Below are 15,102 nucleotides of genomic sequence, written 5' to 3' on the forward strand. Positions count from 1 at the left end.
CTTCCTATCATGTATGGCCATGCATATCTGTGATACCCGGGATTCTTACATGATAACACATCCAGTGGGATTTTAGTATACCCAGAAGAAGGAAAGAAACAGCTCCTGGCTGGACGTGGTGGCTCTCACCTGTAATCCCAGCACTTTAGGAGGCTGAGATGGGAGGATTACTGAGCTCAGGAGTTTGAGACCAGCCTGGGCAACATAATGAGACCTCATTCCTACAAAAAAAAAAAAAAGTTAAAAATTAGCTGGACATGGTGGCATGTAGTCCCAGTTACTTGGGAGGCTGAAGTGGGAGGATCGCCAGAGCCCAGGAGGTCGAGACTGCAGGGAACCATGATCGTGCCACTGCACTCCAGCCTGGATGACAGAGTGAGACTCCAAAAGGAAGGAAAGAAGGAAAGAAGGGAGAGAGGGAAGGAAGTAGGGAGAAAGGAAGAACTTTGGGCCAATTTTTGGTTCTTGTGACCTGAATCTCTCACTATATAAGACACTAGTGTGAAGCTGCTGAGTGCCAAGTTTGTGAATGAGGAATTTTAGGCAAAGCCCCTTAAATGTATCAGATAGTAAGAATCCCCTGCACAGTTGGGAAAAAGTATGTATAATCCATGCAGTACTGATCCACCTCACTGGGGGTCCTACAAATAGGTAGAACTTGAGCCTCAGAGCTTTGGGGGATGCACGTTGCATCATTTTTCATGCGATGGGAACGAGAACCATGCACACCTAGATCCCCTCACAGTGTCTCAGCCTGCCATGTTAAGAGTTTGAAATCGAGTGACATGATTTCTTAAGAGGTGCTGTGATGTGTGGCTGGGACTGGAAAACCACATGAGAGTTGACAGGCAGAGCCACTGTGAGCAGGAGCCACACGGCCTCGGGCTGTGTGGTGGAGTCTTCTCTTCTTAGTAAGTGCTTCGAGCTCCACCATGAAAAGCTCCATTTCTGTACATGGCTCTCAGTTGCTGGAAGTGAATTTTGTTGAAAGTTTCCACAGCTGCTAAAACATTTACAGCAGGGCAAGGACACTCTGCCCTTTGTGTGCAGAGAGTGTCTCCACCTCTTTCAAAACATTACAAGGCTGTTTTTCTATTTCAAAGACCCAGTTTGATGAGTTTCCCTTTTAAAATAGAAAATTTAATATTGCAGTCACCTGTTGGGATAATGTAATTTATGCCCCTATTCCTCAAGTACATGAAATAATTCATGGGTGATTTGGAATCGTGGGGACCAGCACTTCCTCATGCTGGCTTTGCCATGGGTCGTGCTGGGCTCCCAGTGAGAAAAAGCAGCTCCACGTGAGGGCCTGGGGTTAGGAAGTGGAGGAATGAATGAAAGGTGGGTACAGGCTGGTTGGGAGGAAAAGGAAGGGAGGAAGTAGAAAGAAACTATATATTTTCTTCCAAATGCCAGACTGCGTAGAGAGAGAGAATGTTGTGCCCAGGGTCAGGGGAGGAGTTCAGATGAAAAGCACTTGGAATTCTTTACATGTGGAGGAGAAATATTTGGAGAAGGGAAAAGATTGAGTGTGTGACCATGAGCAGAAAATGGCAAAGCATCTCCAGAAAGTGGGGAGGATGGGACTGTAATGGGACAAAGTTGCAGATGCACCCAGCTGGGCTCAAGTGACAGGTGGGTGACTGCAGTGACCTCTAGTTTTTTTATTTACTCTAGCTTCTGTGAATATTGTTGGGGGCAGGATAGGTGCTTGAAAGTGGACGGTGAATGATGAAGAATCATCCCTGACTGTGAGGAATCTGGGGGGGAGAGGGAGTGAGGAAGTGCGTGCTAGAGTGGCTGGGCAATCTTGAGAAACCATGGATAGCAGCTGGAAGTCGCGAGTCCTCAGAGTTGTGCCATGTTTTTCTCTACTAGGGCTGAGTGGCTGGTAATGATGGATCAAAATGTAAAGGTGACATTAGTGGCACACAAAAAGGGGATTCAGTTTAATCATTCACGCTAAATAAAAAAGAGCCCACTAACTAAAAATATTTTATTTGACCAGGCTCAGTGACTCGCATCTCTAATCCCAGCACGTTGGGAGGCTGAAGTAAGAGAATTGCTTGAGCTCAGGCGTACAAGACCGGCCTAAGCAACATAGTGAGACCTTGACTCAAAAAAAAAATCATTTAAAAAAGTACCCAGGCATGGTGGCCTGCACCTGTAGTCCCAACCGCTTGGGAGGCTGAGGCAGTAGGATTGCCTGAGCCCAGGAAGTCAAGGCTCCAGTGAGCCAGAATCATGCCACTACATTCCAGTCTGAGTGGTGGAGTGAGACCCAGACTTTAAAAAAAATTTTTTTACCTTGATTTTTTGATTGAACTTTTCCTCGTGGTGAGTTTGGGGAAAGAGTGGATTTTGGTTAAGAGGTCAGATCCTTTCTGACAGTGATAAGTCATTTCAGTAGCCATGATCACTTTGTTCAGGGGTAGAAGCGAAACACTTTTTAGCTCTCATCTCTGTGTCTCTCAGAGCCAAGACAAGCTGCATGGCTGTTGTTTGACCTGACCTGGCTCTCTTGTGACTGTCCTTAGTTAAATGTCCTACTGTCACTGTCTTGAAGTTCTTGATACTTTTTTTTAACAAGAGTTCCCATATTTTTATTTTGCACTGGGCCCAGCAAACTATACAGGCAATCCTACCAAAAACATTTTATTGAATCTCAAACTCCCTTTTTCTTTCCTTCTCGAGTGTTTTTAGAAATTGGATTCTGGCCCTGAGATCTTTGCAAGTTTAGAGTTTTTGGCTTTCATTTTTTAGACAAAAAAATTTTTAAATGTAGATGCTTTTAAATTTCCTAATTTTAAAAAGTCAAGAAGAAAAAGAATAACGCCAATTTCTTGGAAATATTTATGTTATTATAGCATTTCCATTCTCTCAAATATTCAGAGCAGCTGGGACTCTTCATGGATGCAACCATTTCATGCCTTAGATAAGAAAATTGAGGTCAAGAGAGATTAAATGACCTGCTGGTTAAATGGCAACTTATTATATAACCTGAACAGCAACTGATCGTTCTGATAAACAGGCTAATGTTCTTTCTGATTCTCTAAAATGTCTTCTCAGTGTGGTCATTTTAAGCTTGTAGTTTGCTTTTAAAATGATTTTTTCTGATACAGATAAGGAAACAAAGGAAAAGATTAATACAAAAAGACAATACAAAAGATGTTGGCATATTTATGAATTTTAAATATTTGAAATTTGCTCTGATATTATAGTTCTATATGATGGCTGTTTAACCAATCACAAAGAATTTCTTAATAATCATCAGCAAATGGTTTATGGTCCAGAATTCTGGAAACTGAGTTACTAATTTTTGCAGATAAAAGTCAGGAAAAAGAAAGAGTAGAGTGACTTTTACTGAATGGATTGTTAGGATGGTTCAGAACTCATTACATAATTGTTAATAATCCTCTTTACTTTGGATATGCATATAATCACCCTGGGGCAGAGGGGGATGGGTGTAGTTCTCTAATGAGACACAATCAACATTCTGTAGAATATTCAGAGAAGACAGCATTTTATAGCTGATTCGTAGGTACCTAATAACAGTTAAGCATTTATAAGTAGTAATAGTGAATGTAAATTAAAACATTTGCAACCAGGAGGTAGCTTTAAAATACCAACTCTAAATAAATATGGAAGGAGGGAGTGTTTAAGGTTTCATTTTTCCCAAGACCTCAGTCACTCCAATATGATGCTCACCCACATTCTGTGAGGACCCATTTAATTTATTATTTATGTGGCCCACAAATTGTAAGCATCTAATATCCAACCATTTTATTCACTTAGCAGTACAAGATTTCTGACTGCAATATTTTATTTCTACCCCAAAACTTATACTGTGCTGCACAGTGATTTGGTAGCAAAGGTAACAGACCAAGGTCACTAGTTGGGTGACCTTGGGCCACTTACTCAATCTCACCCATTTAAAAGGGAAAGATGTCTACAGTGAAGAAATGTTGAAAGGATTAAATCACATCATGCGTATAGAGTGCATAGCAGGGTTCTACTCAGTAAATCGTATACAGCAAGTGATAGCTTGTATCTTTATATTAACACAAGGTCTTCCTAAAAATTCTCCTTTGAAGAAAAATATTCAGTTCACACAGTAAGAAGTAGAGTAGGTTCCACGTTGCCTTATAGCAAAAGAGCTTGAGTGTCTTGATGAAAGAAGACATTATTTGATCAACCTTATAATTGATTTCATAACAGAAGGGAAGAGATTGGGAGATGGGCAGGGCAAGTTTCAGGATTAAATAGGGTGGTCAGCCTGGACTATCACAGGAAGGCCAGATTAGAGCAGAGATTTGAAGGCAATGATGGAGTTCGCTGTGGAAATGAGGCAGGAAACAGAGAGGAGAAAGGTGATAGGAGGTGAGAGATTGGAGGTTGGTGGAAGCTGGAATTTGATGGGCCTTGGTCCTCTGGGAGATGTTTTGCTCCTGAGTAAGATGGGAAGCTCTCACAGAGTTTTGAGCAGAAGAGTGTTGTCATGCCTTATGCTCTGCAAGGTCTGTCGGATTGTTGGGTTGGAAATACGAAGAAGGAAAGCAAGGACAGAAGTGGGACATCTGTGAGAACGTGACTGCAGTGACCCAGGGAAGAGATGATGATGTGGAGCCCAAGGTGAGGGGGTAGCCACATTTTTAGGTCATTATGACACCCAAAGATATCAAACAGATTTTCAAAGTGCTCCTTAAAGAGACAGTCCTACGCCTCCAGAGAACCACTCTTCTAGATCAAGAGAGTTACTTGTATGCCCCAAAGTTGCAGCAGGAAACAGATGACAAATGTGGAAGAGTCATTAAAAAGAGTTTGCTAAAGAACTGTTTACAGACAGCAGAGTTAAGGGAAAACTTAGGGCTTCAAATCTAGAAGCTGTTATCACCTCTAGGCTTCAGGGAGAAAGCAAAGGGAGAAGTTACCAGAGCACAGTAAGCCCCATGTATGCAGGAGAGGGCAACCTAAAAAGAGACGTGGATTCGCTGAAGAAAGGCAGCCCCAGCCAGCCTATGGTCCAGCACAGAGGATGCCCCTGTAGAAGACCTGTGACCTCTCTCACCTTCTGTTCTCTGTGCTGCTATTGGGGCCATCTCTGCTAGTCAGTTGGAAGTCAGAAGGCAAGGGTAACCTGGTTGATGCAGTCTCAAGGGGTCAGGTCCTGGGCAGAGAACAGAAAGAAGAGGATGGATAGTGGATCTGGACAGAGCAAATGGAGAACACCTAGTGCAGTCACTTTGTTTTGTTTTCTTGTGTATGCTAGAGTCATCCTTATTTGGCCATTTAACAGAGGAATACATTTTATTTACTCTATAGACATTTACTTTACAGCATATGCTAATTTTTTTATGTTTAAAAAGGATCTGCATCATTCTGAATGAACGATCACAGAAACAAAAAGCTGAGCACACCACATGTTCTCACTGGTAAGCAGGCCCTAAACATTGGACACATGAGCACAAAGGCAGGAATAATAAACCCTGGGCACTGCTAAAGGTGGGAGGAAGGAAGGCTAAGGGACACACAGCCACCCACTGGGTACCATGTCCACTACCAGAGGGAAAGAGGGCTCTCTAGAGGCCCAAACCTCACCTGCATGCAATTTACTTATGTAGCAAATCCTCACAACCCCTACAACTCTAAATTAAATAAATATAAAAAGGGTCTGAGAATTTGAGGACATATTCATTCTTAAATGTCATATGAAACATTTATATTCCATTATGTCATGTTGTTTATCCCCAAATTATTTTCTGTTCCCTGTTTACAACAGATTAAGCCTAAAAAAGAATGATCATACTAATGTATCACTTGAACATCTTTTATTTCCCTCTAAAACAATGAAGAATCAAAGACGTAGTAAAGAAAAGAGTTATAAAGCAATGTTCTTGTCAATACTGTTACTTCCAGACCGAAGAGGGAAAAAAATGGGAAATAAGGAATAAGGGAGCAGAAACGCAAACAGAGAAAGTACTGCAGGCTTCACCAGGATGGACATAGAAGCATCACAGGGCAAGAGGTAGAATGTAGGCCACCCTAGTGAACAGTAACAGAAAGGTGATTTTAGCATTCGAGAAAAAAAAAATAGTCAAAAAACAAACAAAAAAGAAGTAATTGACTTAGCCACATGCACTTATGAGACACATGTAAACTTGCATAATGACATATTGAGAACTCCTGAGAGAATGCCTTATATAATTTCTATTTCATATATATAGTGTATGTTCATTTTATATTAAGAAGGCTGTGTGCTCTGACACCATGAGTCCCTGGCATTATATCCAAAAAAGTATATCTATTTGTAATATTTATTTTATTTATTTATTTATTTTTGAACTGGAGTCTTACTCTGTCTCCCAAGCTAGAATGCAGTGGCATGTTCATCGTCACCACAGCCTCGACCTGCTGGGCTCAGGTGATCCTTCTGCCTCAGCCTTCCAAGTAGCTGAAACTACAAGCGTGTGCCACCATGCCCAGCTGATTTTTAGATTTATTGTAGAAACAAGGTCTCGTCATATTGCTCAAACTGGTCTCGAACCCCTAAGCTCAGGCAATCCTCTCGCCTCGGCCTCCCAAAGTGCTGGGATTACAGGCTTGAGCCACCGTGGCTGGCCCTGTATTTGTAATATTAAAAACAACAAAAAAGGGGCTGGGGGAGATGGCTTACACCTATAAACACCAGCATCTTGGGAGGCCGAAGCAGGAAGATCACTTGAGGCCAGGAGTTCAAGACTAGCCTGGGTGACACAGTGAGACCCCCCCATCTTTATTTTTTAAAAAGAGGAATGGGAAAAATTGTTACAACTATGATGATCTAGTCAGTGCAAGTTTAAACATAAGTATGGTGTTGCTTAAATTGCCAAAAAATCAACAGTGGAGACCTGCATTTCTCTAGATATCCACATAGCTTGTGTTCACAAAATATTTGCCAAATCTTTCAACTGAGATACAGAGCTTGCATTTGCCAATGGTGGTACCTATCAGAGCAGGAGCATGGCATATCTTCCAAATTATCACTTTAAAATGTGAATTATTGAATGACACATGCACTGTTGAATCTTGTATCTTGAAATGCCTATTACCTTTAGAGTTATTTTTAAAAGATAAACTTTTTAAAATAATAATTAAGGTGTATGTGCTGTTCACATGCCTGGAGATGATTTTATATCACTAAACATCTGCATAAATATGCTTCAATAAGCGATTAAACCAAAGGCTCCAGTTTGAATTTTAATCTTCCTTTTTCTCTGTGAAGTCATCGCAGTCATGTCCCTTTGATCTTGCAGTCATTTCTGGCGCCAGATTCAGATATCACAAGTAAACAAATATTACTTAATAGAATGGAATTCAAAGACAATGGAGTCTAATGAAATGAGGTTTTGTCTCAAACAAAAGTGAAACTTTTTTTAATAGTTTGCAAAGAAGGAGTTCTAAGCACATTAAAGAAATCAATTTGTGACCTGAACATCTTGAGAGCTCTTTTTAATGGTCTTCTAGACACCAAGCAATTTGAAATGTGGGATTTTTCTTGGAAAAGTAAAGACTGCCTGTCTTTGGGCGCTTCTGTTCCTGTTCTCTTTTTTTACTCACGTTTGGTTTGGTTTGGTTTTCTGTTACTGCAGGCGGTTCCACCTCCCAACTTCGAAATGCCGGTCTCCATCCCAGTGTCCAGCCACAATAGTCTGGTGTACAGCAATCCAGTCAGCTCACTGGGAAACCCAAACCTTTTGCCGCTGGCTCACCCATCTCTGCAGAGGAATAGTATGTCTCCTGGCGTAACACATCGACCTCCGAGTGCAGGTAACACAGGTATGTCCTCATCAGGACAGACATGAGCAAGTTGTTGGAAGGAGCTGCCTTTGGCAAAAGCCAAGGCTGCTTCGTCTACAAGATGTTTTCTGGTTTTCCATCTGATGTCCCTCATTGCTGAATATCCCATCCCTGCTAGGTCTTCTGCATGATAAAGTCGAAATCCTTTAGCATGCATTTCCAAACCTCTCAGCAATTTGTCTTTTTTCATCCTGTCACTTACCTCTTCCTGTGGCTTTATTAGAACCACACACTCTCAACCCTAATGTCAGAGCTCCTGTCTCCATACTTTTGCCTCTGCTGCACTCTTGCCTAAAATGCCATCTCCCTCATCCTCCTAGCAAGATGTCACCTCTTTTGTGAAACTTTCCTCTGTGTTCTCTGATATTAGTTACCCCACTTAGTTATTTATTATTTTGGTCAATTTTTATTTATTTATACAATTATTTATTCCACAAAAGACTTAAGGCAGAAAGAAAATAGGATAGCATAATTTATAAAACATGTGAGATAAAAACAAGACTGAGTCAGAAATGAAATTAATAGTTCATCATCAACACATGTACACCTGCCACAGATTTGCCTCTGCACTTCTAAGAGAACCTTACAATTCTCAGTATAAAAAGAAAGAAAAGAAAAGAAATTATTGCTCAAAAAAATTGTAGCCATTCTTAGTACTCAATTCAAGCAAAGTACATTATGATAATTGTATTGAATAGGTGTCTGTTTCTCTACTAGATTTAAAGAACCTTGAAAGGAAGAATATCCTCTTGGTTTTCCAGGTTCACAGTAGGAACTAAGTCAACGTGTGTTAAATATAACTAAACCATTCCTTGCAACATCAAAAGTAGTTGCATTTTTTATTCATATACCGCAAATCATTATATATTTAAAATTTATTTTTAAGAAAGTTTTTCAAAGAAAATTTATAATATATCTTAGGCACACATGAGCAGTTTATTCATGGAGGAATTTTTTCTTTAGAATGCTTTCAGTAGCCGGCCTCGGTGGCTCAGCCTGTAATCCCGCGCCTTTGGGAGGCTGAGGTGAGTGGATTGCCTGAGCCCGCGGGTTCGAGACCCACCTGGGCAGGCGAGACCTCATCTCTACAATAAATCAAAAAATGAGCCGGGTGTGGTAGCGCGTGCCTGTAATTCAGCTACTCGGAAGGCCGAGGCAGAAGGATCGCTGGAGTCCCAGCAGGTCTAGGCCGCGGTGGCTGGGAGCGGCCACTGCACTCCAGTCTGGGCAACAGTGAGACTCCAACTAAAAAAAAAAAAAAAAAGAATGCTTTCATATCCACCTTACATTTAGAACTAGACATGAATTACTTTTTTATTACAGAAACTTTATATAGAAAATATGTGAAAAATCAACTAAATGATAAATCTTGAGTTCCTGAAATGTGTACAAAGGACTTCATTGTGCCGTTCTCTCAACTTTTAAATACATTTGAAATTTTTCATATGAATTTTCAGTAATCTTTTAGTATTCTTTTCAGACTATAATAAAATGCAGCTGAATTTCCTATTTGATAAACTCATGCTTATTTTTAAAAGTTGGTACTTCAGTTTTGAAATATTATTGAATTGAAAATAGTAAACATTTACTCTAAATGTAATGAACATTTTATTTTAATTCCAAAACCTGAGCCAACTGATAATTATAGAGTATCAGAAGCAAATAGAAAATCTTAGGTCAGATGCAGTGGCTCACACCTGTAATCCCAGCACTTTGGGAGGTCATGATGGGAGGATTGTTTGAACCCGGGGGTTTGAGGGCAGCCTGGCCAATACCTCATCTAGAAGGAATGAACAAAAGAGAGGGAGGGAGGAAGGGAGGGAGGGTAGGAGGGAGGGTAGGAGGGAGGGAGGGGCAATTAGAACATTTAAATGAAATTCTCACTACTATGTTTTTGGCTAAATTTTGTTTCTTAAAAACTAAAAGTAATTATTATACTCAATATCTTACTGAACTATCTTAACTCTCTAAATAAACATTGCCAAATTTTAACGTACCTTCTTAAGTTAGCAATGCATAAGCACAAGTTACTAAACTTGTGGCCATTGAAAATGTTTTATTGTGTCAATCAATAAGATTTGAGTACTAAATGTGGTAGATTCGATGAAGGGATCAAAGTTCTGGACAATTAACATCGTACAAAATTAATGGTATAAAATATATTTACAAAGAACTGAACATCAAATATGTGGTTACCTGAGCATATAGTAAACCTTATTCTTTTTTTACCCTTTTTTTTTTTTTTAAGTTGGAGTCTCACTCTGTCACCCAGGCTGTAGTGCTGTGGCATGCTCAGGACACCGCAGCCTTGACCTGCTGGGTTCAGGCAATCTTTCCTTCCAAGTAGCTGGAACTAAAGGCACACACTACCACGCCCGGCTAATTTTTTTGATTTATAGTAGAAATGAGGTCTCACCAAGTTGCCCAGGCTGGTCTCAAACCACTGGGCTCAGGCAATCCTCTCGCCTCAGCCTCCCAAAGTGCCAGGATTATAGACTTGAGCCACTGCGCCTGGCCTTTTTTTACTTTTTATAAAACATCTGTTAGGGGAAAAAACTTAGCCTTGGAAATAATAAAAATGCAGAGACCATTCAAAAACTGGATTTTTAAAATGTAATCTTTCTTATAAAAAGGATTCTGCAAAATGTCAGTGAGGGAATGTATTTTTAACGTTTGAGCACAGCATGACACAATAAAACAAATGTCAGCCATCTGACTTAGGTCGCACTTTACAAGTTTATGACTGTTGGGAGAGGACAAAATACTGAGGTTGCTGAAGGTAAAGTGTTTTGTTCTAGGGCCTTTGGCCTTCCCCCTTTTGATCTTCCTCTTTAATCCATAGGTGGTCTGATGGGTGGAGACCTCACATCCGGTGCAGGCACCAGTGCAGGTAAGCACAGACTTCTGTACTGTGGGATGTGTTATTGTTCAGAGTGCTTCAACTAGGTGATTTGCAGGACAAAGCCTTTTGAACAAATAAAGTTGAGAGGTCTGTGAGAGGCATGGAAAAATGACCCCAAGAATTTCTAAAGCACTTTTCTGAAGGAGGAGTGGTTAAATAGTAACTTAGAAGAAAATTATTTGTTAACTAGAACTTTCTCTAATAAAATATCAACTGGTCAGCAGAGAATTGAGGGCTCTGATCAGATCACCTTAATCCTAGATACATACCATCCCTGAACACCAGTGTACCTTTAACAAATCGTATTTTTTTTGTGTTCTCTGTGTTTTTAATCATGTTGTAATAAATGTGAAACATTATCCACCCACTTCTGTGTATCTCTAAAGGAGAGTTGATAAAGAAGGGGATAAGATTATAATCATTCAACAATATTGTTAATAAAATAAAACCACATGGGTATTAAAATGAGCTTTTAGAGAACGTGAATATAATGTGCCCCCCCAAAAGACTCTTAAGTATATTTTATCCAAGAACTTTCTATGCTGTGGCCAATTATCTCACAGGCACATTTCTCCAGGGTTCCATGTTAATTTATAATGTGATTACTGAGATAGTGATGTGTTTTTCAATGTGAAGGCAAGATAGCACAATACTTTTAATGCCAACTGCATTTGGCATAACAAGTAACCATGGTAATTTCTGCAGCTGGAGTATGCTATATATTTAAAATGGGAGAAGGCAGTCATGAATGACACAAGGTTATGTTTGAAATGTCAAAAAATTTCAAGTTTACTGAAATATCCATGGATAGTCTAATTAAAATATTTTGCCAGGGTCAATTATAATAGCCTGTTAATTATAAAAAAGAAGATAAAGAAAATTGGTATACAAAAACATTTTGATAAATGTATCCATTTGAAGGTAGTATTTCTCACTTTCAATGTTGGCTCTTCACTAATTCAATGAGTAATGAAGAAAAAGTATTAGACCTACACAGTGAATTAGCAAATGGTAAAAAACACTGGCTTCCTATTTTACATACCTTTTGAAAATTAGATAGAGTCAATTAGTGAGTAAACTCAATGAGTATTTTGCTAAACACTGAAATGAAATGTTAATTTTTTTCCCTTAAAAAATACTTTGTGGTTTATAGCCTCAAAATCAGAGACTCAGATCGAATCCAGACCAATGCTTCTTGGATTCAAGTCTCCACCAAACAGTATGGTTAGAGAAAACAATGAGGACTGATAATTGGATGGTCACAAAGATCAAGATATAATATAAGAAAAATGACTGAGATGTTGTGTTTTATCCAATATCTCGCTGTACCAGTTTGCTTACTATTATGGGAACACCCAGCAGTCGTTCTGAAAGTAATTAAAAGTAGAAGAAAAAAAGAGAGAAAAAAATGGAAATGGTTTCCTCAGCTTTGATGGATGTGGCTTCTTATTACTCTTAATAGCTAGAATGCCTTAGAATTGTATATTGAAAATAAGCTTTTGCTTGTTCAGTTATGCTGTCACTATCAACTCTCAGACAACCGGCTAAGTTTGATGGTCCTCCAAGGACAGAGAAGACACTCGGTCCTGTAAACAAGCAAGTTTGCCACATCTAGGCTATAGCATCATTGAATTCACAGTCTTAGGAGCCTAGCAAATTCAACCTTTCACATCGGGACCTTCTACCACAGCCATGAAAATCTTCTAATTCGAAAATAGATGGAAACAAAAAGAAAGATAGTTGCTCCAGCCTGATGATAAGAAATATGATATCTTGATTATATCTTGTGGGTACGAACATGTCATTTTCACAATTTCTACATAGTTGTGAAAGAGTTACCCGTCTTTTAAAAATAGAAAAAGAAGTCCTTTCTAACTCTGGTTCCAGGGAACACCTGTTGCAGATGCCACTTAGTCTTGAGCTTAGCTGTCATGTCCTGCTCGTAACTCAGCCGTCTTCCCCTCCCTTCTCGTGCCAGCCGGTATCATATGTCGAAGCTGAATATATCTATGCTGATGTCAGAGGATTACATAGCACCAGGGGGAAATAAGGCCAGCCGGAATGTCTCTACACTTCCAGAGAAGAAAACTAAAGCAAGATGGCCAAAAGAGAGATTCCAAACTTTGAATATTGGCATTGAAAGTCGAGGTCTCATAAAGTTAGAAAATCTGAGCCCAAGTGGCAAGACCACAGTCACACTAAATGCTTTTTAACCTTTGTAGTTTTTTAAAAATCAAGTCATCTCATCTGGTTTGAAAGAGATAGTCTCATGAGGAAAGGAAGTAAATTTAGCATATATTGTGTATCAAAAAACCAGAAGGAATGCATCCTCTTTTTCAGCCCAGCTTGTTCATGAAGTATAGCGTCTTTCCCACTCAGTCCCCTTCCTTCACCCCATCCAGTAAGTCACCAAGTTCACTAACTCTGCCTCCAAGGTAATTCCTAAATCTGCTCCTCTTTCTCCATCCCCATCCCATTGCCCTGATCCAGGCTCATTCTGACACTCTAGGACTATTTTAGAACCTCCTCATTCATCTCCCTGCCTCTCTCATTGAGAGATACTCCAGTCTCCCCACAACTGATTGGTCTTTCTCAAAACCTTAAGTATTAGTCAGCATTCACATGCTGAAAATCTTTGAGAATTAACCATGAGCCGCTTGTCTCCAGCCGGTCCCTACTCTTGTCTTAACCTTCTGCGCTTAATCCTGCGCTTCTGTTGTGCTAAATTATTAAATTGCTCATACTTTGTGCTTTGCGGAAAAAATAACTCATTTGTTCTCATGGTAGTTCTTTAAAGTAAACATTCATGTTTTGCCTTTTCTACAGATAAGGACACTGAGATACAGGGAGGTTAAGTCATTGCACCAGGTGGAAACCAAGCATCAGGCTTCAGAGGGTGTGTGCTTAACTGTCACGCTGAGCTCCTGTGTTCCTGGCACTCCTTCCCTCACTGCTTCATGCTCCCTTGTCAGTTCCCTCACAAGTCAGTTCAGACAGTTCAGGAAATCCTTTCCTGACTCTTCCTGAGGAGCTATGCCTCTCTCTCTTCTGTGCTGCACAGCAGCCCATGCCAGCATCATGGGCCTCACTGCATGCTCACTGTGTGTCTGGGCACATCTCTCTCTTGGACACTCAACTCTCTGGGACAAACTGTGTCTTAGTCAGTTTGCAATTCCTATATCATGCAGAAAAGCTGGCATACGGCAGATACTAGGTAAATGCTTGTTGCCTGGATAAGGGGAAAGTTGGTCTTCTAGACATAATATTTTTTCTTATTTTATTTATTTCCTTTCTCTTTGTAATTTTTATTTTGAATTAAGGGGACACACGTGCAGGTTTGTTACATGGGTATATTACATGATGGTGAGGTTTGGCTTCTGCTGAGTCCATCACCAAAATAGTGAGCATGGTACCCAGTGTAGCTTTTTAATTCCTGCCCTCTTCCTCCCCTCCTTCTTTTAGGAATCCTCAATGTCTATTGTTCTCATCTCTATAGACATAAAGTCTTAATAGTGTTGAAGTAAAGTGAGGAGAAAATTGTAAAGAAACTATATAATGTTAAATATAAAAAGATATACCTTTGATCTGTAATTCACAAAAACAATGTAATTCCTTTTATATATTCTTTTGATATAATATACAATGGATGTCTAATTAACTATTTGATTAAAGAGCTGAGCACCATGGGCCACTAAAGCAAAGTTTCACTAACTTCTCTAACATTCTTAATGGAAAACCTAAAGAGCTGACACTTGGCAAATGAAAGTGGATTGTTATCTCAGACCATCACAAATCACCTCTTAAAACAATGAACCTCTTATCATCACTTACATTGTAATAATGTCAAAGATGAAGGCAAAAGGTAATAAAGAAGTAACAGGATAGGATTATACTCTTGGTATAAGAGAAATATACAGCAAGTTATTATAATACATTAGTAATTGTGACATTTCTAGGTTTCGGTTGACAGTTATTCATCTACCACTTAATCCACTCCTCTCAACAACCAAGATGAAAAGTCATTTCTTTTAAGATTATATTTTGTCGTATCTCTGTACATTAACGCTTTTAACATGCTAATCTAAGTGGTTATTGATGATTGTGAGATCAATTTCAGTTGAGTTTTGGTAATCGTTACATTTAATGGAAATAACCATCAGCACAGCAATGCCTTGTACTGGGTTATTCACTATCCTATCAGAACCCTTTGTCTTTAGTTTGATAAGATGGTTGCCTTTTTTTTAGTAGAAAGGACCAGTATGCCCAAAAGTCTCATGGTTGAGATAAAAAAGAAACAGAGAGAAAGAAGAAAGAAAGAAAGAAAGAAAGAAAGAAAGAAAGAAAGAAAGAAAGAAAGAAAGAAA

At 39.5% G+C, this 15,102-nt stretch overlaps 1 protein-coding gene across 8 annotated transcripts in view; it reads left to right on the plus strand.

Moving 5' to 3' along the window:
- MEF2C (myocyte enhancer factor 2C) overlaps positions 1 to 15,102 on the plus strand; it is a 178,487-nt gene that overhangs the window by 136,457 nt on the left and 26,928 nt on the right. For 7 of the 8 annotated variants that reach the window (XM_021719503.1, XM_021719515.1, XM_021719500.1 and 4 more), the window contains 2 exons: positions 7,629 to 7,815; positions 10,679 to 10,726. In XM_021719503.1, coding sequence (XP_021575178.1) covers positions 7,629 to 7,815; positions 10,679 to 10,726 — 235 coding nt within the window. The remainder of the gene's footprint in view (positions 1 to 7,628; positions 7,816 to 10,678; positions 10,727 to 15,102) is intronic. The other variant, XM_021719511.1, reaches the window with a different exon arrangement.

Source organism: Carlito syrichta, unplaced genomic scaffold (assembly GCF_000164805.1).
Source record: "Carlito syrichta isolate Samal-C Ts95f unplaced genomic scaffold, Tarsius_syrichta-2.0.1 Scaffold115580, whole genome shotgun sequence".
Taxonomy (NCBI): domain Eukaryota; kingdom Metazoa; phylum Chordata; class Mammalia; order Primates; family Tarsiidae; genus Carlito; species Carlito syrichta.